Genomic DNA, 27,171 nt, shown 5'->3' on the forward strand with positions numbered 1-27,171 from the left:
GCTTAATCACCCTCGATATACAATATCAACAGTTTGACTGTAATCGAATCACACGCCCCCAAATGAGAGTTAGAGCTTGTAATGTGTTACTGTTTTGCATCTAACTACTCGTAAGGTAGTCGCAATTTATCGACTCTTTTGCCTTACCTTGAGCAACACACACTCCTCAGAATATTTTCAAGGGAAAAAGAATGAGTGTTGGAAGCCTCCAAGCTGCGTTGGCCAGCGCCACAAACGAGGTCACCGTTGCAGCCGCAAACATTAACTTCGACTTCACGCTTGTCAAGTATGAGGCTCCAAAAGAGTACCAACCTCTCGGTGCACTCCTTTCTCCTAAACGCAAGGAAAATGCAGAATTTGGACCTTCACACTGTACAGCACGCCGGCTGGCGTCCTTATTCCACGATGTCTGCCCGGAAACGCCCAATTTGATCAGCGCCTATGGGAAGCGGGTGTCGGAGATCTCAACGAGGGCGACCAAGAGACAGTCGACCAAGTTTGCTAATTCCATGTTCGAGTCGTACGCTGGTGTAGACGCGACATCCATCTGGGCTGCTGCCACATCGTCGGATCCTGCTGCGGCCGACAGGGGCGCATTGCACATCCACCTGCTGGCTAGCATGCTCGCCAAGATGTGGACGGCACCCGAAGCCGTGTCGATTTGGTTCGAGCTCATCTCCGAGAGGCAACGGATGATAAGCGAACAGCTGGAAAGAGGTGACGCCTTGCCGTTCTCGCTTGCGGCGGCAGCGGCACAACGTCAGATACAGCGCTCTCAGCTCGCCGAGTGGGACGCCAGCGCCAGAGCCTGGCTGCAGACGGCCGACTCGGTTATGGTTAAGGAGCAGGACCAGCTCCGAATTATCCTCGAAAATATCGAGCTATCCACCAGCAGAGACCAGGGCAAGGCCTCGATGGTCTACCTGAGTGTGACCCAAGCATGGTGTAGAGCATTGATGGTAATGGAAAGGCTTGTGTCTGGCGTCGCCCAGGAGGTCCACGATGGGGCGGCTCTCGTTGGCCTCACGGCCTGGCACATCTATCCGGATATTCATATATTTGGACCGAAATCTGTCAAGGTATCGATGCAAGACCCGTTGGTCCAACCCGGCGGTATATTGACATTAGGCTGCGGGCCTTCGGCGATACCATCGTCGCAAGGGGTCACCTGGTCGCTGTCACTCAAACATCTCCGGTACTATGGTCGGCCAGTGGAAACTCAGAGTGCGATAGGTATCCATCGATCTCATTTATCATTCGATGAGCTGATGCTGGCCATGCTCGGCTGTGTTGTCAACATATGGGGCCTCTCACGGGACAACATGGATTCCGCAGCCAGAATATTTTCCAAATTAGTTCTGCACCTGGAGAGCCGTGAACAAAGCAAACTGGTTGATCGTCACATCCTACACGGTTTAAGACTACTTGGAAGAGCTGCCGACGCTCACATCGAAGAGATGAATACCACCACGCCTTTTGTGAACCTCGGCATCAACAGGCCGCAATTTCTGCCTGCCAAATTCCGAAATGTCCCCACGAGGCCTTTTTTTAGTTTGCTGGAAGAGGACACCTTCCTAGATCGACTTAAAGACGATGAAAGCAGGATCATGTTCCTAAGACGCATAGCATCGCGGTACCTGTCTCAACATCCCCAGGCGTCCAGCTGCGTGATTCGGTATGCCATCACGCAAACAAAGACCTCCTGGGCGTCCGTCTTCCCAAGCTCCATCACGACTAGGAACCGCGCAACCTCGCGCAGCAGTGCCCAGTCCCATCATCGGTGGAATGCGGATCACACATTGGACAATGACAAGGAGATCCATCACCGGACGACACAACGGAGCCCGGCGCCGTTCTCTTTCAAGGACGGTTATGTTTACAACCACCAACACGGCACGCCCATCCCCATGTCGCTGTGGTTCGGCAACGTACACGGGACGGCTCTCTATCAGCCGTGCGATCTAGCTAGACCTGCCATGCCTCCGGCGCAAATAGAACTGGAAGATCTGCTCTGGGCTCTCGAGTATGACCTAATGGCGGACATCCAAATTCCCGAAGATAAAGTGTCGTCCACCTTGAGTCTCTTGGCAGTCGCCCACTCTGGGGTGCTAGGGAGGCTTGAGGGACTGATGATCCGGCTCAAGACTTTGTCGAAGCCGCTCACGGAAGCCAAATGGGCGAAGGAAGTCGCCGTCAACTTCGACCATCGACCTGACGATAGAGGGTACCAATGGATATCTGGAGCTCTTCCTAAATCTATTGGCGTGTTGTCGTATTTCATATCTGAATGCGACCTGCGGCCGACCGATATCGAGGAAAACGTTTGTGGCGTCTCTTTCGGAGACTCTATATTTGTCCCAGAGAACGTAAGATGATTCTTTTTCTTTCTACAAACCGTCGTCGAAACTTTCCATCGACAGCATGGGTATCGACCTCGGTCAACATAGGTTTCGAGTCTCAATCGACGTTGCTGATGTATTTTAGTTGACCCGCGATCCGTTTGAGGCTTCTGATGAGCAGGCCATCGTACGAGTTTTGGGAAATATAGGCCTTCCGGGCTTCGTTATGTTCTCTTCCGTCATGGAACCGATGGTGTCGGAGGTCAGCGAGTCGTCCTGGAAGGTAAGTCGACCCACCCCCTTTTGGCCACCCCCCCCTTTTGGCCACCCCATTTCTCCATCCCAGCCACCGCATTAAAACCCTACCCACGATTTTCAAACTACCATAATAATTATAAAAATCGTCCAAATACAATTCTTTTTTATATACTTATTTATCGATATATAATAGTCTCGTATACTAAAAATAAAGTTGTTCGGGCTCTTGAGGCTATTAGAAGAGGTCTCTTAGTTAATCGGGCCTTGATTAAGTTCGGAGTTCTAAGGTTAACTCTTCGTAACTATAAGAGAGGTTATTAGACGAGGGTAATAGTATTCGCAGACCTCTAAAGGCTTCCTCTATAGCAAAAAGACTAGCTAGCCTAGTAGGTTCGTATTTAGTATAATCTAGGCGTTATATTAACCTACGAATAGCTTATAAAATTCGCTAAGCGAGTTCTAAGATCCTAGGGGGATATAAATCCTCTTAGGAAGAGATAGATAGACGCTTTTTTAAGGAGGAACCTATTAATTAAGGTTTAGAGAAGTCGTACTATCGATTCGAGGCGTTTAAATAGGGCTATTACTAATATAATTAAGTTATAGTTTAGATTACTTAATATACTAAAGATTAGTAATATTAAATAGGCTAATAAGTATAATATAAATAAGATTAGTATCCTAGAGGGTAAAGGATTTAATAGCCTAGTTTTAGGCAAGGCAGAGACCATAGTAGTGCGAAAAAAAGAGCTTAGTTCGCGTACTTAGGTATTTATTATTAAGTATATCTCTACTAATAGTCGAGCTATTAAACTACTAGTTATATATAAGGGAAAGTCGGTATAGTAGCAGTGGTTTCTACTTAAACTTAACCCTTATACTAGTTAAGAGTTCATAGTAATAGATAATAACTAGACGACTAATAAGACTGCCCTTAAGTAGTTAAAAATAGTGTTCTTATTATAGACTAAGACCCCCCCCCTTAGGGGGCTTAGTATACTCAATGAGCCTCGACTATTAGTTCTAAATAGCTATAAGAGTTATACGACGATAGAATTTATATAGGAATGTGTTACGTAATAGGGATAGTAATCGCACCTTATAAAGTGCCCGTTACGTGCTAAATTACGTATCTATCTCAGATATCGTATATATAGACCTTCTCCTTTTATCTATTTCCACTTTAATAGTTAAGCTACTTTTACTATACTCCGTATACCTATTACTACGTACTATAACTCGTAATAGTTATGAGCCTAGCTCTTAGTTAAGACCCTATACTACGATAACGTACTTATTAATACGATTCCTACGATCTTTTTAAAATAACCGACTTACTTATACCTACTTTAGCCTAAGCTAAACTAATTAGCTACGATAATTAGATTAAATAGTTTAACGTACTTCGCACTATAAATAAGGGCGTTAGGGTCTAGAAATACATCGACTTAGACGCTCTAGATTCCGACGTATTCCTCGACCCCTCTATAGCGCTTACTTTACCCTTAGAATTCGGACGATTAGTTACGACCTATAATAAAAAAGAACTACGAGCTTACTAAGCCCGTTATAAGGCGTTCGAAAATAACTAAAGAAACTAAGAAATCCTCTATTAATAGCTTCTAAATATAACTCCTAGTACAAACCTTTCGACTTCCTCGAGCACGAGTAACTTATAGAACTAAGCTAGGTTTCTTTTTATAAAGCTAGCTATATTACTTATTTTACGTAAATAAATCTATCCCTATACCGCACCTATAAAGAGGATCTATACGCTCGAGAGTATTTAGAAATAATAAGAGCTCGACGCTAAATACGAGTAACTTATAGCTCACGAACGTAATATTATTAATACGTATATTGAAGTCCTTACTTAGTAGTTAGTAAAATTAGTTAATACTATACTATATAAATACGTATTCTAAAAAGCTACCGAGAACGGTGCTAAGTTTAGTATATAGCGAATTATTAGATATTTAAAATAGGAATTTGTGCCCCCCGAACTAGTAATAAGGAATATAGTTCGAGAGGAATACCGATAAGCCCTTAATAAAGCGAGGACCGGAATTAACCCCTAACGCTAGTATAAGGAGTAATAGTCCGCTTACCTCCGAGCTAAAACGTACAATATTCCGGAAATTAATAAAGAGATCGCCGTACTCGACTTCTTAGTTATAGTTAAGTCTAGACTTAACCTTATATAGGGCTAACGTATATATAAGACCTTTAGTAAATTAATAGCCTTTAGAACGCACACGAGGACCTTTAAAGAAATTACGTATATATTTAGCTTAGTAACCTAGGACGTATATACTAAACGACTTTTAAGTTAAGGAGGGGCTTATTCTACTTTTACTAGACGCTCTAACTTAGTTAACGACGTAAATAATAAGGGTAACGTTATATACCCTTATAATTGCGCACACCCGTAGCACCCTATAGCATACCGAAAATTAGAATAGGCACTTATAGGCCGAAACGCTAGTAAGTTATTAATACGAATACTAAAGAGCTATATAGAGGAAGTCCTCGCTACTATTAAATTAAATAAATAAAAATTACTTTATAATAAGCTTAAGAAAGCTAGTTAGCTAAGGAACGATAGAACCCCTAAGAAACCTAGGTTTCTAAAAGGATCCTCTAACTAACTTATAGCGAGCTTATTAATAAACTAAGACGAGGGCTACGTAGTCGCTATACTTATAAAGAGTTAAGACTTAGAAATAAACGCAATCTTTAGTACCCCTATAAGTAGCGCTCACCCCCTTTCCTAGAGCATAGTAATAAATAGCTATAGAGTAATATATTTAGTTAACGATAAGAGCCTACTTAAACCCGAGAGTTACGTACTATCGGGCAATAAAGACTATATTAAATTAAGAATTATTATACTACTTATTACCGCACGTAGTATTTATATTATAAAGGGCGTCCTAGACGGACCTAAGGGAAAGGGAACTTGCGATCTAAAGCTCTAGAACGTCGCTTACGTCGAGGGATTCTATATTAATATAGTCTTAAAGACTTTACTAAATAAAAACGCACTCTAGTACTACGGTCTAGATTATACTTTACGATAGGGAACGCTTTATAAGAGCACTATTAAAAAGTAGCTTATCTAAAAGAACAATCTAGTCTTCTTCGAATATAAGCTCCTCTAATCCTATCCTTTTTCTATAAACCTTAAGCGTGTCCTATAGAGCCTAGCTAGTATTATATTACTAGTTAGCCGTAGAAAATTCTGTCGCTTATATTAACGTACTTATAAGAAGTTTAATAGCGCGCTCCTTTAGTACTTTAGAATAGGTTATCTCGGACCTAATACTCTTTATTAATTATTATATAAGACTTAAGGTATGCGTATTAAACCTCTATTATAAGTTAAGTATAAAGTATATATATTATCTAAAACTAAAATAGTAGTTTTAAGAGGACTACCCTCGAGAAGAGCCTCACGGCCATAGTACTATATATACTAAGATCTCTTCTACTTCGAACTATTTCTTAGTAAACGATAATATATACTTATAGCTTCTAATAAATATAGTAAGTAGCTCAGGGGGTTCTTTTTAAAGATAAAAATAGAAAAAGAAGTACTTTTCGTACTATAGAGCCTCGAGGTAGCGATTCGTTATTAAAAAGGGACTCTAATCTACTTTTTTAGAAGTAATAATAAGACCGCTCTCCTAGTTATAAACGTTAGACGCATATATAAAATATAGTATAGCGAGCTAGGAATCGGAATAGAACTTCTACTTCTATATATAAAAGAACCCGTAAGTAACGCTAAAAGAGTAAGTTAACTCGCAATCGCTAAAGCTCGTAAAATACGCCTTTTTACGAACCTCTTTACGAATCTATAGGACGAAATAGTACTAGCGGTAATTTTTATCTATAATATTACCCCACGGGAGGCTAATAAAAGAAATTCGCCCATTATAATAAAAATTAACTAGTAAAAGCGGTATTAACGCTAGTAATAAACGGGTTACTAAGTACGGGATTCTAAACCGATTACCCCGTATCTTAGTAGCCTTTACGTATATAGCTACCGAGCATACCCTTTTTATAAGGATCGTAAGAGGGGTATATATTAAAAAGAGTTTAAAATGCTTCCCTACGGGTATATAGGATACTTAGTTAGATATATATTAAAAACGCACAACCTATATAAAGTCTAAGTGCCCGCGCTCGAGTAGGTATTTATTACGAAGAATATTAAGTTTAATAAAGAAGTCTTTTATAATCCCGTATACGAGGAATAAGCTATTATGGGCGAGTAAGTAAATCTAATAATCTAAAAGATATAAGAACTCTTTAATACTAACGATAAGTTAATTCGAGCACTTAGGGAAGTAGATCTAGACTTTAGAAATACTAATACTTAAGATAACTCTATAGTCGAGGATAGTATTATTATTAGATTTTTAACTATTTAGGACGCTAAGTAACCGATAGACGTACTCTAGGGTATAGTAAATAAGGCTAAAGAGGCTAATATAGTCTTATTATTATTATTAACCCCTAAGATAACCCCCTTGCGCGAGCTCGGGGGTAGGAGTAAAGAAGGGGATATAATAACTAAGTTATAAATAGCTCTGCGTAGTCTATAGTCCTCCCTATAAGCGCTTATATATACTACGGAGGTTCTTAAGCCTTTAATTCCTAACAGCTCTTAGTAAAACGCTAAAGTACGTAGTAAATAAGGTACCGATTACGAGAAAGTAATTCTTAACGCTAAAGTCGACGTTAGTAAGGAACCCTTATAATAAACCTCTATTATTATATAAGAATAGAGCTTATAAAAACCGCCTTATCGAGTACTAAATAAAGCTCTATTAGGTCCTAGACGTTTAAACCGGGCCCGCAGACCTCTATAACGCTCCGATAGTAGCATTTTCGCGACGCTCTTATATTTAAATATAAGAAACGGTAATTACTATAACCGTCTCTAGGACTGCTTTTTCTTTACTTTTATACCTAATTAGTAAAAAGCTATAGAGGAAAGTAATATAGGATATATAATACTCTATTAAATAGTAAAAAGAGTAGTTTATAGGACCTACTTAGAGCGCTCCGGAGGAGTTTAGAAACTACGACTTATTAAAGTTAACTTCTAGAGCCTACTAAAGAAGTTTAGCGATATTAAATATCTCTTACTATAACTATAGAAGTTGCTTAGGGATACTATAGACGTAAAAATAAAAAAGCTAAGGGATATTAGTATATAAGAAGAGGTCGACCGTAATTCTAAATAAGGGATCCCACTTTTATTAAAGTAGGTATATACTTATAAGCACGACGTTAATAACGAGGTTAGTAAGGTAAAAGTACGTATATATATAAGGGGGGATATATAACTACTTAACCCCTTATAAAATACGTACGCTTCGACGCTCGTTATAAAGGCCTTTAGGCTTATAATAGTAATAGCTACCTAATTCGACCTTAAGGCAGACTAGTATAATACTATTAACGCATTTCTTAACGCACCTCTTAAGAGCGAGAAGCTAGTAATTATTAAACTCCTAAAGGGATATAAGGTTATTAATAAAGTAAGTAAACTCTAACGCGCTCTATATAGCCTCTAAGACTTACTAATTCTTTAGTTCTAAACTTTTACCTCTATACTCCATAGTATAAACATAATATATAGCTACGAAGAGATCTATATTTACTAAACCGCAAATAGGAAAGTAATACTAATATTCTACGTCGATAACTTTATTATTCTATACTATCGAGACGACTAAAAAGCAGCTTAGGGGATCGTCGACGGTATAAAAGAATATATTAACCTTAAGGAGAATAGACCGATTAATTACTTCCTTAGAGTGCGGATTTTACGAAACCGTACTACTTATAAGGTTTACCTTATTTACGACGTATATATCGAGCGAGTTACTAAGCGCTTCGACCTTATAGATTTATTATATCTAGCTACCCCTCTTCCTTAAGAAGAGTTTAAACTAAACGAGGGGTAGGTAATAAAAGAGGAAATAAAGAGCTACTAAGAGAAGGTCGGGAGTATGCTTTATATAGCTATTATAATTAGACTAGACGTCGCCTTTACTTACTCGTAATTATTACGGTTCCTAACTAACCTAAGCGTAACTTATATTAAAGTAATTAATTACTATATCTAATATCTCTATATAACGAGATATCTTACGCTCTACTACGGTAGTATACTAAGTATATAATTATTACTTCTAGCTAGAGATACTAGCTTCGTAAATAACGAGGTAATACGACGATTATCTTAGGGATATATAATATTCCTTTTTAGTAGCCTAATTTAATAAAAATTAGTACGCTAAGCGACGGTTACGACGTTAACTACCGAAGCTAAGCTTCTTTACCTTAAGGAAACCGCAAAAGAGACCATAGCTCTAAAGCGCCTTTTTAAGGACATTACCCTTAACCTAAGAGAAGTATAGTTAGTTAACTACGATAATTAGTAAACGATTCGACTTATCGTAGGGGAAAGAGAAAGAATAGTTACTTAACTTTGCTATATTAATATATAGAATATATAGCTAAGATAAGAGTACGCTAGAGGTAGCTTCGAGGTTACTTATATATTAATAAAAAACATACTAATAAATAGACTTATTAAAAACATTTTACGAGCTAAGTTCGAACATTTCCGTATACTTCTTAACCTCTACGATACGTAAAAAGCTATTATAAATAGCTAAAATAGTTAAAAATGATTAATTTAGGCCACGCTTAAAAAAACTTAATACCCGAAAGTAAATAATAGACGGAACTTAGAGTGCGGCCTAGAGGCCTAAAATAAATAAAATAACTTTGCCCTATAAGGTATACGTATATAAAAATAAGACCTAGGCTTGCGCTTACTATTTAAACTCTTAGTTTATAAAGTACGCGATTACTAAGAGTATAGCGTTACTAAAAAAGAGGGTTAATACGCGCGCTAAAAAACGTATTTTATATACCTCGAAGTTTATAAAGCTAGGAGTAGCGGGGGTAGTAGGGGGTATAAGAACTAAAATAACTATTAAGTTAACGACTTAGGGTATAAAAGCGGGTAGCGTAATAGGAGGTTAGTTATAAACGACTACGATAAGTATAAAAGAGGACCGGGGGCGCGCGTTAAAGAAGTCTTCTATATAGAAACTAATATAGTTCTTATATATCCTCTAGTTATTATATATTTAATAGACGATACTATAGAGCTTAGTAATATCTTACTAAAACTATAGTTAGAAGTGCGCTTCTTAACGATAAAAAAGGATAATATATTTACGAAAGAGGGAGCGCTATTTATAATAGCCTCGGTAAGGGCCTAGGCTATCGGCTATAAAACGACCGGTATATTAATATACCCTTTAGCTAAATAGCTATTAAAATAGCGCGCATACCGGCTACTACTTCTTATAAAATAACGACTACTATCCTTAGTATTAGTATACTAGAGGGCTATTTTAAAATAGGGTAGGTACTAGATCTCCCGTTCCTTAAGAGCCTCTTTTTTAAGCTTTTTAGGGACTAAGTATACGTTAAATAGGCCTAGAATAGTAAAGAGAACTATACTTATTACAGGGGTGCCTTAGCCTCTCGGCGTTCTTTTTTACTTCTTATTACTTTTTTAAAAAGAGCTAGCCTTGCGTTTTTTAAACCCTAAAATAATATTAAATATAAACTCTTAAAATAATAAGTATACGATATACCCTTCTTAGAGGGCTTATTATCTAAACTAGTCTTATTTTTATTTTTAAACTCCGAGGGGGGGATAGGTAAAAGCCTATTAGAGCTCTTATTATTACTATTTATTTTATTATCGCCCTTATTACGGCCACTAAAAAGAGCCTCGAACTTAATAAAGTCCTTAGCGTCTTAATTAATAACTTTAATATCTTCCTAACTAAGGAGAGAGAGCTTAGTAGCCAGGCCTTAATAAGCGGGTAAGAGGTTACGGGGGGGGGGGGGGAACGACCTAAAGGGGCTCGTTAGTATTATTACCTATTTAAACTCTTAATAAACCGTATAATACGTATATAAGAGGTATTATAAAAATTACGCAAAACTTATTATTATTTCTAGATATATTAGATATTTATATTTAAAATAAAATTAGTAAACGATTCGACGGCGCAGGCGCGCGCGCGCAGTAGACGGGGGTACTTATAATAACTATAAAAGGTTAAAAAAAAAAAAGAAATAATAGCTAAGCGACGCCGCGAGAATTTAGATATATATAAGGCGGCTAGGTAGCCTCGCCCTTAGTAATTTATATACTAAAAGTAGTAAAATACGTACTATTCCGGGTTAGGATTCTATTTACTTTAGACAAAAGGATATATTTATAATAAACGCGGCTTAAAAGACGCGTATCCCTTGTGCTTAATTTTCTCTTATTTATATTTAACTAAATTAGGCCTTTATAAGGGTATTTAGAGATTCTATCTTAGGCACAATAGCTCCCTAGCAATAGTAATTGGGGGGTGTGTTACGTAATAAGGATAGTAATCGCACCTTATAAAGTGCCCGTTACGTGCTAAATTACGTATCTATCTTAGATATCGTGTATATAGACCTTCTCTTTTTATCTATTTCTACTTTGATAGTTAAGCTACTTTTACTATACTCCGTATGCCCATTGCTACGTGCTATAACTCGTGATAGAATGCTATAAAAATAACGTCTACTTACTATTCTTACTACTACACACTTCCTATATCCTCTAGCCGTTAGATATAGCTATTTTTAGACCTATTAAGTCTAAGTATAGGAAGGAGCTTAGTAAGGAGGACATAGTAGATAATTCTACTATTATTAGAAAGCGGTACTTCTTAAGCTATTACTAAAAAGCTCGTTTAGCTAGTCTAACGTCGTTAAATATACGAAGTAGGTAGAAAGTAACTAGACTATATCCCCCTAACATAGCCAGACTACTTACTAATCTAATAGTCCTACCTAACCTAGTTATACTAACTAAAAAGACCGTAAATACTAGGCAAGTGATTAGTAATATTAGAAAAGCTATTAACTAGGCATTAGCGGCGTCTATTATTAACTAGTTAATATTTAGGAAGGCTAGCGAGCTCTGCGATTAGTTAAAGTTATTTATAGAGCTTAGTCTAGACTATAATACTTAACGACTACTATTTAGAAAGGTAAAAAAGGCATTTAGCGAGTAGGCCTACTATCTAGTAGTATCTTAGTACTATATTCGAGTTCTAAAAGCCAAAGTTAACTAATTAAAGCCGCAGAAAAAAAAGAGTATACTAATAGACCTAAATACTAAGTTTGCGAATATCTAAGATATATAAAGAGCTTAAGAGGACTCTAGCGACCGTCTAGTTAGTCCTAGTCGACTCGCAGGGGTCGAATTACCTAGGGAGAATAATAACTATATTATTGTGGTAATAAAAGATAGTTAATTAATTAAGTATAGTTAGTGGCGATGTTTTGATACCATGTTTTGATGGGGTGGCCAAAAGGGGGTGGGTCGACTTAATCAACCAGAACATCTTCAACGGCCGCCCCGAAAACGCGTTTGGCTCGACGTCAATGCACCTATCCTTCACCAACTGGGAGAGGTCTCTTGAGGAGCCAATATCCGGGGGTCTACAGGATACGCAAGTCATGAAAATGGAGTCCGTTGTCTCCATTCGTGAGGCTGGCTCTTGGGTCGGCGACGTCGACGTCGTCCGCGCGCTCCGTAACGAGCGCGTGAGCAAGCTTCGCCCGCAGCCGTCCTGCACCCACGACATAAATGGGCTCTACGGAGCGCATCTTACGTCGATTGAATCCTGGGATGAGCTGAGGAATTGCAACTCGGGGAACGTGGTGATCAGAGCACACGGGAATTGGGTAGCACGGCTCGCCTGCATATCTTTTCTATCGCAGGGTATCCAGCGGGGTGACTTCAGGTTTGAGAGTGTCATCGTCTGCCCCCAGCAAGTCTGTTGGAAATGTGTCGAGAAGTTTTCGCCTTGCGTTTACGTGTACTAGAAATTGATTCCTCCTCTTGTCTGGCCATACACCGAGTGTAAACATCCGCCTCAGAGGACCCGTGATAACAAAAAAATGAGAACAAAAACCCCCCCTCTATTGATACGAGTATATTACAGGAGGATGTCATGTTGGTGTTTCGCTGTGAAGTCTTGCCGAACTCCATTTACAAGACTGCCCACAACCGCAGCACGACTCCGGTCACCACGCACCCGTTTACTCGACTCGGGCAACTTGGTGTCGGCGTCATACAGGGCGTTATGACTAAGGAAGCACAGGGACTTGTTGGCAAAATGGCATCAATCCATCCGTCTCCAATCTCTCATCAGATTGCCTTTCGATATCCTCTAATAGCCTGCCGTAAAGTATTATCACTCCGCGCAGGCATGTCCAGACGCCATTCTGTGCTCGATGAGATGCTACTTTCCAACGTCACGGGCCTGATTTACAAAAGCGAGACCGAGCAGAGTTGCACTTGGAGCTTAAAAAACATGGCGAAGATCAAGCGGATTGGCTTTGCAATCGGATGTAATTTCAACATAGTTTTCAGGACTAGTAGCTTTTAGGATGACGACTTACTCTCGAAACTTCGATCTCCGCCACTCAGGTAGCTATCCATCGACTACCTAGCGGATGTCAATCACGAATCCTCTGCCAGCCGTGATGATGCAATGCATCCTCGATTGATCATCAAACTTTTTTGAATTTCTCAAAGTTCGAATATTCCGATTGGAAAGATATTGCCGCTGACAGGCATGACAGTCAGGATCGTGAGAGATTCATAAGAGCTCGGGCGTCTGTAAGACTAAACAGTAGGTAGCATGTAATTACCATATGTCAGCAGTCTCTTGAGTAAAACCCTATCATGTCTTCCATCTCTATCACACAGAGGGTAGCAGTGCTCGAGCAACACGGTAAGCCTCTCGTTATTGTCGAAGACAGACCCATCCCAGAAGCTACCCCCGGCAGTCTCGTCGTCAAAGTCCTCGCCAGACCACTTTCGCGCTACGCAAGAACCGCATTCGACGGCACGATCCCGGCTCCCCTCCTCGATCCGCCCTTTGTCCCGTGCCCAAGAACTCTCGGGTACGTGCACAAAATTGGCAGTGGCACAACATCCTCCAAGGAAAGAGACTTGGTACACGTTGAGCCTGTAGTCACGGCTCGCGATGATCCGAACGTATTCATCATGCAAGGCCACGTCAAGGGGCCGCCTGGCGACAAAACGGACAGGTTAGCCGAGGGAGAGTTTCGTGATGGTGCTCTGCAGCAGTATCAGCGCGTTCCACTCGAAAACGCCTACCGTATAGACGAGAAACTCATCGGAGAGTTAGGCATCGACCTGATCAACCTCGTCTCCATCAGCACGTTTTCTCCAGCTGCCGGAGCTATCTTTGAGTCAGCGAAGCTCAAAGTCTGCGATACAATCATCATTGGGCCATCGGGTGGATGGTGGAAGCGCGATTGAGTTGCCTTGGCGGTTGGAGCAAACGTCGTTGCCCTTGGACGAAACGCAGAGCTGGTACAAGCCATGAAGCAGATTTTGAAGTCTTCTCGGCTTAGTACTGTTCTCATGACGGGCGACGTCGATGCAGATGCCGCTGCCATTCTCGCGGCCACACCTTGTGGTGGAGGGGCGGACGTTTTCAACGATTGGTCTCCCGGCGGCGTCACCGTCGCTCCCTTTCTTCCATCGGCCATTCGCGCGCTCAAATCAGGCGGGCGGATCGTAGTTAGCGGTGGAGCTTACGGCTTCTTGGAGGTTCCGTACATTTCAATGGTGTTCAACAGATTGTCAGTCGAAGGTTCGCTCATGTGCAATCGCGACTCATGATAAGACTGATTCACATGATCGAATCAGGACAGCTTGATATCAGCACTGGAAGTGGCACTCAGGTTCGGAAGTTTGGACTTCACGAGATTGACAAAGCTATCGCAATCACTGAAGAAACAACCGATGGAGAAGCCATACTGTTGTAACTCCTAACCAGGTCGACTAACAGCTTTACGGTGTTTAGCATCACCTTCAGAGTCTTAGGCTCAACTTGACAGAAACAATTTCATTCTCATCCAGACGACTTCCATGTCCTGAGTAGATTATGGATGGCAATTCTCATACAAAGAGAACAGAGGAAAAAGACTTCATCCTTTATTTGCTTCAGTAGTTGTATGATTGTGCATTAGCCACTTCCTCATGTTCACCTGTCAACCCCGGGTCTAGCGCCACATTTCCCCTGTTCCGAATTCGAAGGATGCAGTGCAACGCTGCTGCCTGATTGGGCAATCTCACATCCCAAAGTCCTCATTTCTGTTTTTCAATCTTATTCCAAACTTCCTGTCGCTTATTCATCCCGAATCCTCCCCAATCCTAGAGAAATCGAATGAGACAGTGCCACCAAATACAATGGCGAGACCAAACGAAATAGACGAACCCTTCTCAAATCTGGCCCTGGACCCCTCATCACCACCTCTCCCACTCCTAATCAAACCCTCAAAGTCACCTCTCCGCACTCTCTTCACCCGCAAGTCCCCTCCCCCTCTTCAAGCCACTCCCCTCTCCTATACCCCCCTCAAACAAAATGAAATACGCCTCGTCAACCTTCAAGCGGGGCCTCCTTCAACCCCAGTAACCCTCACAACCGAAACAACACCCCTCTCATCAGCAGGATACACAGCCCTCTCCTACGTCTGGGGCAGTCCCTCTGACACCCTCGCCATCTACGTCGACAACCACGTCTTCCAAGCCACAAGAAACCTCCACTCCGCCCTTCAGCACATCCGCCTCTTCCTGAAGCCATCGCAGGTTATCCCGCTATGGATCGATGCTATATCGATAAACCAGGCAGATACCACAGAACGAAGCCAACAAGTCTCGCAAATGAGGGAGATTTATACTTCAGCAGACCTAGTCTTGACTTGGCTCGGTCCGGATCTCGCCCCGGGGCTGACGTACCTCCGCGAACTAGGCGACCACGCGCTCGCCGTCTCTCAAAACAGTAAAGGACCGCCGAAACTTCTTCCCAGCCACGTTAAGGACCGGTATACAACAATACGTGAGACTGTCAGAGTCTTTCAGTCAACCTACTGGAACCGAGTCTGGACGGTGCAGGAGCATACCGCTCCCACTGACTTCGGGGTCTTCCTCTCCGGCACGGCATGGGTAGATCGTACTGCCTTCCTGCCCGCCACGATCCTCTATACGCAAGCATTGAACTGGCTCAGGGATGACTTGCGGAGACGGGGCGCGGATGCCTCGTTTGTGGATGCCACGCTCGCGAGGGTGAAGAAAGTTGTTCATGATCTCAAGATGAGCTATGCGCGGATGGCGGCTTCTAACGAAAGTGACGGATCGTCCGGCGGGATGAAAGCCGCTTTTGCGTCTGAGAAGATCCATCAGGTTGAACCAAGCCATGGGAAAAAACCAGGGGTCCACAGATTCAATCTCATCAGCCTCCTCTAACGATTCCGCGATCTTCAGGCAACGGACCCGCGAGATCGCATCTATGCGCCGCTGAACCTCCTCGATGGCAGTTCTCATGAGGAACCTATCATTCCTGTTGACTACTCCCTCACTGTTCAACAACTCTACACCTCCGTCGCCAATTATCTCTTAAAAGATGGAGAGTACTGGCCTCTAAGCATCCTCGAGATCTGCCGCTTCGGGTCATCAGACCTACCCTCTTGGGTGCCAGACTGGCAGGTCCTCCCAAGAAAAGTTCTTTCGCGAGACGTCACTACAGGAGAGCAAGTTGTCTGTGCGAGTAAGGGGTACCCCGTTGACACAAGACCTTGGAGAGTGCTGGACGAGACTCGGTTGCAGATTACAGCTGTGCAGGTTGATGTCGTGATACAAGCATGGGAGGCTTTTGACGCATTGAGCGTGCCTCGAAACAAGTCTTACCCAACGTACACCCTGAAGAACCCCGGTGAAAGGTACGCGACCGGAAACAAGACTGTATTAGAAGCCTTCCACGGACTAGCAGGAATCGAACCGAGATCTGAAGATGGTGAAGAGGTGGAGATATATCGCCAAGAGGATTGGCATCGCAACCCAGGGATGATGGGACGCTTCAATCGCCGCCGTTTGATCCGTACGGAGAGCGGTCTTGTCGGCCTGGCTCCGGCTGAGGCCGTCCAAGGCGATAAAGTCTGGCTGGTTCCTGGAGCGAACATGTTCTACATTCTCAGACCTGTATTAGACGATGAAAGTCACGCGCTTATCGGTGAGGTTTACCTCCAAGGTCTCATGCATGGAGAGGTACGGGGGTTTCTAGGCGATTCTGGAACGCAAACTGTCATTACACTCATTCAGGGTATAACATCTATCATGAAAAGGACCGACCCAATATCTACAAACTTTTCCCATTTCCACATTAGAGGTGTAGCCGTAGCAGGAGTAAGCACCACGACTCATCATTAACGAGACTCTCATCCTTCTATCATCCTTATTCGAAAATTAACAACTCAAGCCCACTTGCCGAGCACGCTCATGATGATCATGCCGGCGATGAGACCGAAGAAAGCAAGAGTCGTAACAATCGGGCCAGTGCTTAGGAGCTCCGCGCCAGGAAGCATCCAGTCCTCGGCCCACATCTCCACAACACCAACCCAGACGAGGATACCGGCTGAGAGCGCGTCGAGGGTACCGATAGCGATGATTGTGTCGCGGTCGTTGCCGTTGAATTGCGAGAGGACGCCAATTCCGATGGCCATCCCGATGGGTGTGACGAGCGCAAAGGGAGAGGCGAGAATAAGCTTCTTGACGAGGGAGAAGCTGGGCTTCTTCAGGGAGTTGAGGCTGCCCTCGGCGGAGGCGGTTTGCTCGACTTCGGCGGGCGCACTCGGGGCAGGACGCTCTGCCATTTCAGCCGGGGTCGGCTGGCCGAGCTGGGCGATGCGAGTGCCCAGTGCGATACCCTCAAACATCTGGTGGAACAGAATGACAACAAAGAGGGTCAGGAAGAAGGTGTCACCAGCCACAACAAGGGTGATACCAATCACTGTTCAATCCATTGTTAGTGTTCTACAGTGAGGGGGTGATCTGAAAGGGCAACGTACGAATAGAGTGAAAGATGATGCCGCACTCAAGGACCAGGACGGTGACTGTCTCGGGGGAGAAACGGGTCATTGCGCCAGGATTGGCGGCCATCTTTGCCAAGACCATGCGCTTTCCAATGTACTCAACCAGGAAAGACAGGAAGATACCAGCCATGACAATAGCAGAGGTGGTTCCCTCGTAGCCAAGACTGCCCAGACACTCATTGCCAAACATGAGCTGGGCGTGGGTGTACAGATGGATGAAGGCGGTAGAGATGATGATACCCGTGCCGAACTGCTTGAGAATGAGGAAGATGGTGTGCGTCTTGGTGGGCATCCACTTGATCATGAAGATGGGGAAGTAGACTCCAAAGGCGCTAGTGACCAGAATTACAAAGAGAAGACCGACACGCAGAGGAATGTTATAGTCTCGCGTGACCTTTTCGCAGCTTCTCGTGCCGCTACTGCTCTCGCTCTCGCCTGCGCCAACGCAATGCTCGACACCGGCGTGGAAGTGGCAGTTTTCTCCCTGAGGTTCTTCTCCGCTCGTGTCGTCATGGTCGGAAGACTCAGCACCCTCGGCAACAATTTCGACATCATCTCCATTGGGAGCGAGACAGTAAGTATCAGTGCCGTGGGCATGACAACCAGTGAAGGCTGTTGGTATCGCTGAGGCGGCAGTGTTGGTGGGCGTCGTCATGACCTGATATTCCGTAGTACCCCACATACAGAAGCTGGAAAATTCGTCAGCGAAGATTACTACCGAGTAGAAAGAAGCGCTTACACCGTGACTCCGTGAAGGTGGCAGTCAGACACTGCCGTGGGTGCGCCAGTGGCAGCAGCAGCAGCCGTCGTCGTGGCAGCGGTGGCAGCGGGCGCATTAGCGGCCACGACTTCAACCTCGCCATCCGGATAGAAGCAGTACCTGGTGTCAATAGTGTTAGAATGTGTTGCTGACATGGCATTGAATGAGCTTACAAGTCAGTGGCATGCTTGTGGCATCCTGTATACGAACTGGGCAGTGTGCCAGTAGGGGTAGACAAGACTGTGAACTCAGTCGTTCCAGCTTTGCAGATCCTGAAGTGAACGAAGTATGAGCAGGTGTTTGACGGCTTGGCAGTGATGAGGCTACTGAGGATTCTTACTGAGTAGACGAAGCAACGGAACACTGAGAGATGGCCGTGGGATCAGACCCAGCAGCCGTGGTGGTGGTGCTAGCAGCCGTCTGTCGCGCGACAAGGGAGGCCGAGGTAGTACTCAGAAGAGCCGCAACGGCGGCAGCGGGAGTGAACCTGACCATCACGTCTGATTCTAGACGTTGAAGAAGCTGCCAGTGATAAGGTGGAAGCGAGCCTGGGCCTTGTCTGTGCAGAGATGGGTGGACAGGGCTGAATTTCTCCGGACGAAATCCAAGACAGGATGGTGTTGCAGGAAGCGTCAAGCTGCGCTTATCGGTAGGGTGGTTATGGTCTGGGTGTTTTAAGGAAGAGAATTTCTTGTCAAGGTGGCGAGTCTGAAGGACGACCCGTCAGAAGAAGTGAGGAGAGTGAGCACCTTGAGAGAAGTTGTTTAGGTGAGAAAGTCAATTCGCCGAGCCGGTACGTCTGGCCGGTGTAGTCCCTCAGGGTGATGGGACGGCGGATTAGGACGGGGACGAGGAAAGAGGGAGTCTCTGCAGCGGGAGAACTTCTCAAGAGGGACAAGATGTCAGGGAGGCTGGAAGAAGAGAGACGAATACCAGGCGTAGAGTGTTGCAAGTTGCGAAGTAAGCATGCGCAGGCCCGAATGAGGAGGAAAACGAATGAAGACAGAAATCGATGCGGCGGATGGGATCCCTGCTAGTTGGCTGTGTCGAACATGCGCGGATATGCCATCCATTGTTCTGCTTCTTCGGGTTCCCCTCCTACGTAGCAGGCGGATTTGCTCACTCTTCTCCTAACGCAACAAAGCAATAGCTTCCGAGAACCCATTGCCAGGTTCCTCTGTACTCCGTACGTTTCCACGACCCAAGCTTGTCTTTCATTGTCTTGGCCCTCGGTCGCGGCGGCTGACCTTGTCCTTGTCGGATGACTTTGAGGTTGGTTCCCCGTGGGCATGGCATCGTAGCTTGATGTAGCTTGCTGCGCGCCAATGACTGTCGAGGCAATTTTTCAGCCCACATTCGTTGCATATTCCATAGTCAGGTCGACATGGCATCCGCTGGGATGAGAGCCACCGCAGCCCGAGGGAACCATGGAACCGTGGGCATCACAGGCCCCTGTCGTCCAAAGTGAGTGGATCGATGGTGTTTGTCGAGAGAAAAAGCGGGAAGCCAAAAGAGACGAAAAAAAGCATAAGACGACGCGGTCTGTTTGCCAAGGCTGAGAGACCCATCGCCAAGGCTGAGCACCCGGATGGCCAGCCATGGAGCAGGAAACGGAAGGAAGGAAAAGGCAGCAGCTGGCGAGATGGGAAGCAACGCTGATGGAGAAGCCAAGACAGGAAGTCACGATGTCCAGTGGGTGTTTCCTGCTGTTGTCTCTGATGACCCGCTCTGATTGGACACAGACCAGCTGAAGTGGCTTAACGTCGGGTCCACATGCCTCTGTTCACCCGGTACGTGCCGCCCACATGCACGTCAAAATAAGAACCTTGATGGCCTCTCCCTACGTCCCTCCTTTGCTTCTCACTTCTCTCAGGTCTCTCACTCACTCACAATCTCACTCACTCACTCGCAGTCTCATCTCACTCACGCACAAAGTAACACCCGACAGCTGTTCAGCTTCCCCTCTGACCTTGATGGTTATAAGTGGCGACAGCTGCATGCCAAGGCTGCTATAAAGTAGACCGGCCAACCAACCACCATCATGATGAGGGCTTTTCGAGGTTTTCTGCTTTGGCTAAGGGTCCTCGGAGCCTCTCGAATTCAGCTCCTCATACTCCGTATCGGTCGTCAAACTCCAACGCCAAGAATGCCTTACTGCAGGCCCATAGGCTCGTATTGCAGAGGACTCACCGTCGGCAGGCACTTTTTGCGCTCCTTCGGCCGATCTCACGTGTTGGCGCCTGCGAACCCCGAATGACACTTGGTGTTCCCTCCGGCGAGGATCTATCGATGCTGGATGAGACAACTCTGGCTACCAATGCTGCCTTAATGAGACCGGGCCCGAAGGAAGGCAGCAATCTCGGCTGCGTAGTAAAGACGATACCTCCAGACCGTTTTGTGATGTAGTCAGCCACACCATGCTCAGTGAAGTCACCATTACTCCTGTAACGCAATCATGCAAAGACCAGCGGCTGAAGATCCTCACCGGTGACGTGACTAGCAGCATGCCAACGGTTCACGCATGGTTGCAGGTATTGACTTCCCGCTGTCTAGACTCAAACAGCCTGTCGGGTCTGTCACTGTGTCCGTGCCTGAGCTTCTATGCAATAGGTGCAGTTCCAAATGTCAAAATTAAGCCCAAATGTCAAAATTAAGCCAAGACAGGGGCAGGTGTTTCAGCGGCTGATGATCGCGGGCACGAGGTAGGGAACATGTGTAGTCTAGCAATGCGTATTTTGTTTCCATGCTACAATTAAAGCCCATCTCCATCTGGAGTGGAAGGGAAGAGAGATGCCCTTAGGTGGCCCAGCTTCTCGAAGTTTTCCCCGATTTGGCCTGCCCGCTGTCCTACTACAGCCGTCATATCGACACCCCATCTAATGTATGTTCATGAATCCCAATTCGTGTATCCGTAGATGCCCAGAAGGCACATAATCCATTTTTTTCATCAACGAACCCCTTACAAAGCCATGATCGCGACAGCGATGGCAGCAGCACCAAAACCAGCGCGAGCAGCTCCGGCAGGAACGGCAGTAGAGCTGGGAGAAGCGCTGCCAGCGGCAGTAGTTCCAGTGGCGCCAGTAGTAGCCGCAGCAGTAGTGGTGACGGCAGCGGATCCAGTGCCCGAGGCAGAGGCGGTGCCAGAGGCGGCGGTGGCAGCAGCATCGCAATGCCTATCTGATGCGTTAGATCATCTTGAGGCGGCAAGGAAGTCAGTATATTCTAAACGTACCAGTGGTCGCCATGGGGCTCGCAGCCGACAGACTCAGTGGGAGAAGGAGCAAGGCTGCCAGTGCCGGAAGTGTGGTCGTCATCGTGGTCGTGGTCGTGGTCCTCGGTGGCGGTGGTGGTCGCGGCAGCAACGCTTGTGAGGAGGGTGGTTCCGCTGACTGCTGCGGCGGTGGTGGCGCGCGCGCCCTCGCAGTGCCTAAAGGCGAATGTGAGAATGGCGTCAACTTCTGTCGGAAGTGGAAGTCTGAGCTTACCAGTGGTCACCGTGAGGCTCGCAGCCGACACTCTCCGTCGGTGAAGGAGCCAGGCTTTCGCTCTGAGCAAGAGCAAAGGCAGCAAAGCCGAGTATGGAAAGAATCTGAGAGGCCTTCATGTTGATAATTTCGGATGGATATCAGGCGAACTTTGGTATGGATCAAGGTGACCGTTCGCGAATGAGGTCAATAATTAACGAGTGTATGCAGGCACAGGCGTGGAGATGGAACAAAGTGTGAAAAGGCTGTGAACATGCGAGATTTATAAAGATGGTATTGTGTTCAAGCGAATAAGCTACGAATGTCCACCGCCAAGACGAATCGCCTAAACCCCAGGCACAGAATGAGCATCAAGGTGTTAAGGTAAGCAACTCCTGGCGAATCTTGGCACGGAAAAAAACCACAATTCTGAAAATTGACTAGTCCTTCCAAGGCGTTGGTTGATTGTTTTGTTGCTTGCAATCAATTCAGCCAGGCCAGTTCGCCAAGAAACTACGCAAGTCAGGTTATCCGCGGAGACTACGGGGTATCACAACGTGCTTATCCCTCCCTTTCGACTTGGCACATGCTCAACCTGCCCGGTTCTGTTTACCGTCAATCGATCTTTCAAGGATCACCTCGCCACATGTAGTACCTCAAGCTCCAGTCAAAGGAGTGGTTGGATTCTGGTTTGATCTCGTAATGCGGCACCCATGTCAGGCCCGCGTTTGCCCAGGCGCGAAGAGGCGGGCCGGGCCATCAAGGTCGTCAAAGTGGAATCCTTGACTTAGCACATCATCACGGCATCGAGGGCCTTTCGAAAGCCGCATCAAGTGAGTATCTCTGAAGGTGTTAAGATTTTCCGTAGTTGTTGTTTAGTTGCCTCTTACTGGCTATTCTGCGTAGGAGCTTTTGCCGTTTCCGATACTTCAAGGTTGCAATTGATCCCATATATGATGCTAATCGGCCAACGGGCCTTTCCTCTTCCCAAATCCCTGGGTCCTTTTGCATCATTGCCAAGCCTTCAAAGAGCCCCTTTCAACCGGCTTTGTAGGATTGTCCCGAGTTTCGACGACAAACCACCTTTGTTGGACGGAGTTCGATCTACGGGCGGGACTCCGACTGCCAGCCAGTCTCCTGACGGAACCATCAAGCTCACATCTTAGATCACCTCAGCCTTGTGCCAAGCGCTTTCTGTCTTTCTTAACAACGAGAAGCCAACTTGTCAGAATCGAGCAGATACCAACCACGAGTACCGACAAGTTGACCGCATACGAGATCCGATATCTAGGGCCGAACACCGTGCTGAATACGTGTGGGCCGACAATACCGCTGTAAATAAGGATCAGGAAAAGGCTACTCGATTAGGAATCGTTTTGGACGTACCCGAATTGAGCGCACGCATTTGTCAAGCCAATGCCGATCCCAGATGCCACGGTTCCTTCAAGGGCTCTGATGCGCTCCGGCCAGATTACTGGGTACGCGCACCCAGCACAGGCCACGGAGACGATCAAGCAGATGTAGCGCACCACCGGGTTATCGACAAAGAGAAGAATGATATAGCATACGATAATTGTTGATTCAACTGCGTCCGTTAGCTGCGCGCTACGTCTAGGTGATTCTATAGGCGACTTACTTCCTACGGCTGTCACCCATGGTCTGATCCACTTTCTTTGAAGCATAAAGCCCAACGTGTTCAGAAGTAAGAAGGCCGAAACATATGGAGGCTATATGACATCAGTCAAAATCCCTCGACATGACTAAGATCAAGCGCGTGCTTACAATGTTCATCAACTGAGAATAAGCCGTAGTCGTGAAGCCCAGCTGATAAATGACAGTCGGCAACGCGAACCCGACCCCGAACCCCCCGATACCATGGCAGATCCAGTACAAACTGAATGTGTATAGAGTCGGGTCTCGAGCCATGACCTTCAAAGACTTGAAGTCCCAACTCGCTTCTCCCTTGGGCACAGAGCTGGCAAGTCTCTGCTTCATATACAGTCGCTCCTCTTCATTTAACATCTTGGCCGACTCCGGATAGTCAGGCAACCAAAACGCAAAGAACGCAAGGAAGATAGCCGGCAGCCCTTCGAGGATAAACAGCCACCGCCACCCGGACACGTTACCAAGCTGGTCCATATACGAAATGGCGTAGGCCAACAGTCCCGACAGCGCACTAGAAACCTGACCGACAGAGTAAAAGAAGGCGATGCGCTGCGGCATCTCTTCCGGCTTGTACCAGAACGCATAGTGATACAACACTGACGGAAAAAAACCTGCCTCAGCCATGCCGATCGCGAAACGAACACACATCATGCCTGAAAAGTTTATCGCCGCGGCGGAGCAGCACGCAGAAACGCCCCATGCCATTATCAGTATGAACATCCATCTCGAAGGCCTGAACAGCTTCAATAAGATCGTGTTGGTGGGCTCAAAGATTAGATAGCTGTATGAGAAGATTGAAAGCGTCCACGCCCATTGTGATGGATTGAGCCCGAGCTGCTTCTTGATACCAGTGCCGGCCTCGAGGTTGATGATGGCCGCATTGGAGTAGTTCGCGCTGTCGATGACGCGGAAGACGTAGACTAGAGAGTAGAAGCCCACGAGCCAGAGGTCGATCTTTCTCAAGAGTTTCTTCTCAAACTCGGGCCGAGCATTGCTTTCTCCGGTTTCGGGATCGGAGACATCTATGCTCTCTGTTTTTGCTGTCTTTTCGGGAAAGGTCTGTACGTGGTCGACAACGTAGGCCAATGTGCTGATCGGCTCTCTTGAGGTCGCCATCTTAGACGTTGTCGCGAAGCACCGAAGAGAACCAAGATATCAATTGACACAACCCAAGACGAAGCTGAAATCTCTCCATCCAACCAGTAGAAGTACTTTTTGGCTCAAGTTCCAATCGCAGTTCTAAGAGCGACGGGCCAACGAAGCATCAATGACCGATGCCGGATATCTCCCCTGGTGTTTTCAACTTTGCACTCATCACGACATGATAACGAGGATGGCGATATGTGTATTCATCCAATCCTAATTGAATTCTAAAGGCCTGTCATTCTTCATTGATCCTGGATGATAAGTGCGGCAACAACATTTCTCGGACTATGTCCGACTTCCGGGTAACATTTCCCCGTCTTTTTCTATCATCCAAGCACGTCTTCATCGAACTTGCCCGGAGGATTGTAATCTGGGGTAGTAGTCGGTAGTACCTGGTGAGGTCGTTGGCTGATGATGACAAGCACGTTGTTGGGGTTCCCGAGCACGCCATGGCCGATCGTGTATCGACCCCGCGTGGGTGTCAGTAAGCCATCAAGCATGGAATCCTGCGATGGACTTCTATAAGGTGCTGAGAGAAGATTTAATTGAGTCCAAACAGCAGCATCCCAATTCTATATCTCGCATTGTTCCGTTTGAACCGGCAATACACATCATGGCTCCCTCTGCAGTATCACCACCACCCTCCAATACCGATAAGCTGCTGGTCAAGCCCTGGTCCCGGCCGCAGCCAACAACAGAAGATCTAGACTGGGCGCCTCTCACCACTATTGATCTTTCACGTTTCGATGAGCCAGGTGGCAAGCAGGAACTAGCGAAACAACTCTACGATGCCATCTCGCGAGTTGGGTTCTGGGTTGTCACTGGCACCGGCATCGAGGATGAGCGAGTCCTGCGTCAATTCAGCATTGGAAACACATTCTTCAGAGAGCCACTCGAAGAAAAGCGCACTTATCCATGCAACTTTGCGGAAGGCGAGTACTTCGGATACAGGGAGAACGAGAGATGGCTTGGTGATACGGGTGTGAGGGAGAACATTGAGATGGTAAGGCGCCAGTTTGTTGCTTACTAAGGTATTGGGATAGTAGTGTCTAATGAAGACTTAGCTCAATATCCACAAGGACATCCCAGCGTGGAAAAGCGTCGGTCGTCATCGGGTTGTTGAAGAGAACTGGGATGAGATTCGAGACTTCCACCGCGACGTCTGGGAAGTTGCACGAAAGCTCTTCGTTCTCATCGCTATTATCTTGGAGCTCCCAGAAAACTATCTCGCTGATGCGCATGCCTATGATCAAGTATCGGATGATCATTTGCGGTACATGATCTACAACGTCCGGACTGAAGAGGAATGGGACAAAGCGCAAGCTTTCTCAACGGGCGGTCATACAGATTTCGGCAGCTTGACTCTCCTGTTTTCTCAACATGTTGCTGGTCTGCAAATCAGGACACCAGAAGGGGACTGGAAGTATGTGAAGCCCGTGGAGGGTGGTATTACGTGCAACGCGGCAGACACTTTGACGTTCCTCACAAACGGTAAGTGGTGTTCTTGATCCATCAGCGTTGAGATTGAGTCTGACCTCGAGCAGGATTCATCAAGTCAACGATTCATCGAGTAGTCAAGCCTCCCAAAGACCAAATCAATATTCCTCGGCTGGGACTTTTGTATTTTAGTCGACCTGGGGACCACACGCCGATGAGAACGTTGCCATCACCCCTCCTGGATCGTCTTGGCTTGATCAGAGAGGAAGACCGAGACCTGAGCAGGCCAGTTCCATCAGGGACAGAGTACGTGCGGGCAAGAGTGAAGGATGTGCATTACAAGAAGGTGCTTGATAAGCGCGAAGGGACATCATTCCAGTTCAAGGGGCTGGAAGTCAAGAATCACTATGACTGAGATGAATGTGAATCCATCTGTACTCAATTGCATTCCAAGAGAGCTCATCAAGAACTTTCCGGTTCAATAACTCACTGTTTTTTTTTTTTTCATTTTATTCAATTCGTCGACATAAAGTGGCATGGAAATTTCCTCTAACTGTGTGTCGTTGCCCTTTAAAAAAGGCACTGGATACTTCGCCTCGGCTTAATAACTATCGGATTAGAAGTCTAATTCGACCGCGGTATATAGCCGACTGCGCAGGGGCCAATTAGGGGCCCTATTTACGATTATTATAGCTAGCCTAACTTATAGTTAGAACCTCTTTTTTATACCTACTACGCAGATATTTATATAATTTAATTAATCTCTTTATTAACTATAGTTCGAACTAACTATTTTATAATAGGGATATTAATACTAATTAGTAGTTAAATTTTATTATTATAAATTAGTAAGGTATTTTATTATATAAAAGAGACGACTTCTTAATACTATACGGGATAAGAGATTTATATTAATTAACTTTATAAAAATAAATAAAAAAAGAGGCGATTTTTAAATACCGCACGGAATTAAGTAATCGTAGCCCTTTATTACTTACGAGAGGTCGACGTTTATTATATTAAACTATGTTAATTA

General features: G+C 45.4%; 9 protein-coding genes across 9 annotated transcripts; 5 read left to right on the plus strand and 4 right to left on the minus strand.

Annotated features, from left to right (window-relative positions):
• Positions 1-191: 191 nt before the first annotated feature.
• Positions 192-2,975, plus strand: CLUP02_06816 (uncharacterized protein; the record flags this gene model as incomplete). Its single annotated transcript, XM_049285813.1, has 3 exons — positions 192-2,366; positions 2,485-2,622; positions 2,964-2,975. The coding sequence occupies 3 exons, from the start codon at positions 192-194 to the stop codon at positions 2,973-2,975; spliced, it is 2,325 nt and encodes a 774-aa protein (XP_049142956.1).
• A 9,162-nt stretch (positions 2,976-12,137) lies between these two features.
• On the plus strand, positions 12,138-12,581 carry CLUP02_06817 (uncharacterized protein; the record flags this gene model as incomplete). Its single annotated transcript, XM_049285814.1, has 1 exon — positions 12,138-12,581. One exon carries the CDS (start codon positions 12,138-12,140, stop codon positions 12,579-12,581), a length of 444 nt encoding a protein of 147 aa, XP_049142957.1.
• An 865-nt stretch (positions 12,582-13,446) lies between these two features.
• On the plus strand, positions 13,447-14,049 carry CLUP02_06818 (uncharacterized protein; the record flags this gene model as incomplete). Its single annotated transcript, XM_049285815.1, has 1 exon — positions 13,447-14,049. One exon carries the CDS (start codon positions 13,447-13,449, stop codon positions 14,047-14,049), a length of 603 nt encoding a protein of 200 aa, XP_049142958.1.
• Positions 14,050-14,112: 63 nt separating this feature from the next.
• CLUP02_06819 (uncharacterized protein) lies at positions 14,113-16,958 on the plus strand (the record flags this gene model as incomplete). The annotated part of the gene is made up of 5 exons (XM_049285816.1): positions 14,113-14,375; positions 14,585-14,612; positions 15,079-15,978; positions 16,060-16,839; positions 16,917-16,958. 5 exons carry the CDS (start codon positions 14,113-14,115, stop codon positions 16,956-16,958), a joined length of 2,013 nt encoding a protein of 670 aa, XP_049142959.1.
• An 87-nt stretch (positions 16,959-17,045) lies between these two features.
• CLUP02_06820 (ZIP Zinc transporter) lies at positions 17,046-19,714 on the minus strand (the record flags this gene model as incomplete). Its single annotated transcript, XM_049285817.1, has 7 exons — positions 17,046-17,581; positions 17,640-18,352; positions 18,403-18,543; positions 18,597-18,695; positions 18,764-19,088; positions 19,141-19,456; positions 19,547-19,714. 7 exons carry the CDS (start codon positions 19,712-19,714, stop codon positions 17,046-17,048), a joined length of 2,298 nt encoding a protein of 765 aa, XP_049142960.1.
• Positions 19,715-20,734: 1,020 nt separating this feature from the next.
• On the minus strand, positions 20,735-20,860 carry CLUP02_06821 (uncharacterized protein; the record flags this gene model as incomplete). The annotated part of the gene is made up of 1 exon (XM_049285818.1): positions 20,735-20,860. The coding sequence occupies one exon, from the start codon at positions 20,858-20,860 to the stop codon at positions 20,735-20,737; it is 126 nt and encodes a 41-aa protein (XP_049142961.1).
• Positions 20,861-21,175: 315 nt separating this feature from the next.
• On the minus strand, positions 21,176-22,027 carry CLUP02_06822 (uncharacterized protein; the record flags this gene model as incomplete). The annotated part of the gene is made up of 4 exons (XM_049285819.1): positions 21,176-21,299; positions 21,387-21,596; positions 21,656-21,850; positions 21,909-22,027. 4 exons carry the CDS (start codon positions 22,025-22,027, stop codon positions 21,176-21,178), a joined length of 648 nt encoding a protein of 215 aa, XP_049142962.1.
• A 1,224-nt stretch (positions 22,028-23,251) lies between these two features.
• CLUP02_06823 (high-affinity nicotinic acid transporter) lies at positions 23,252-24,668 on the minus strand (the record flags this gene model as incomplete). The annotated part of the gene is made up of 3 exons (XM_049285820.1): positions 23,252-23,472; positions 23,524-23,614; positions 23,670-24,668. 3 exons carry the CDS (start codon positions 24,666-24,668, stop codon positions 23,252-23,254), a joined length of 1,311 nt encoding a protein of 436 aa, XP_049142963.1.
• A 643-nt stretch (positions 24,669-25,311) lies between these two features.
• On the plus strand, positions 25,312-26,550 carry CLUP02_06824 (2OG-Fe(II)oxygenase superfamily protein; the record flags this gene model as incomplete). The annotated part of the gene is made up of 3 exons (XM_049285821.1): positions 25,312-25,701; positions 25,763-26,189; positions 26,243-26,550. 3 exons carry the CDS (start codon positions 25,312-25,314, stop codon positions 26,548-26,550), a joined length of 1,125 nt encoding a protein of 374 aa, XP_049142964.1.
• Positions 26,551-27,171: the final 621 nt, after the last annotated feature.

The sequence above is a fragment of the Colletotrichum lupini genome, chromosome 3 (assembly GCF_023278565.1).
Source record: "Colletotrichum lupini chromosome 3, complete sequence".
NCBI lineage: Eukaryota > Fungi > Ascomycota > Sordariomycetes > Glomerellales > Glomerellaceae > Colletotrichum > Colletotrichum lupini.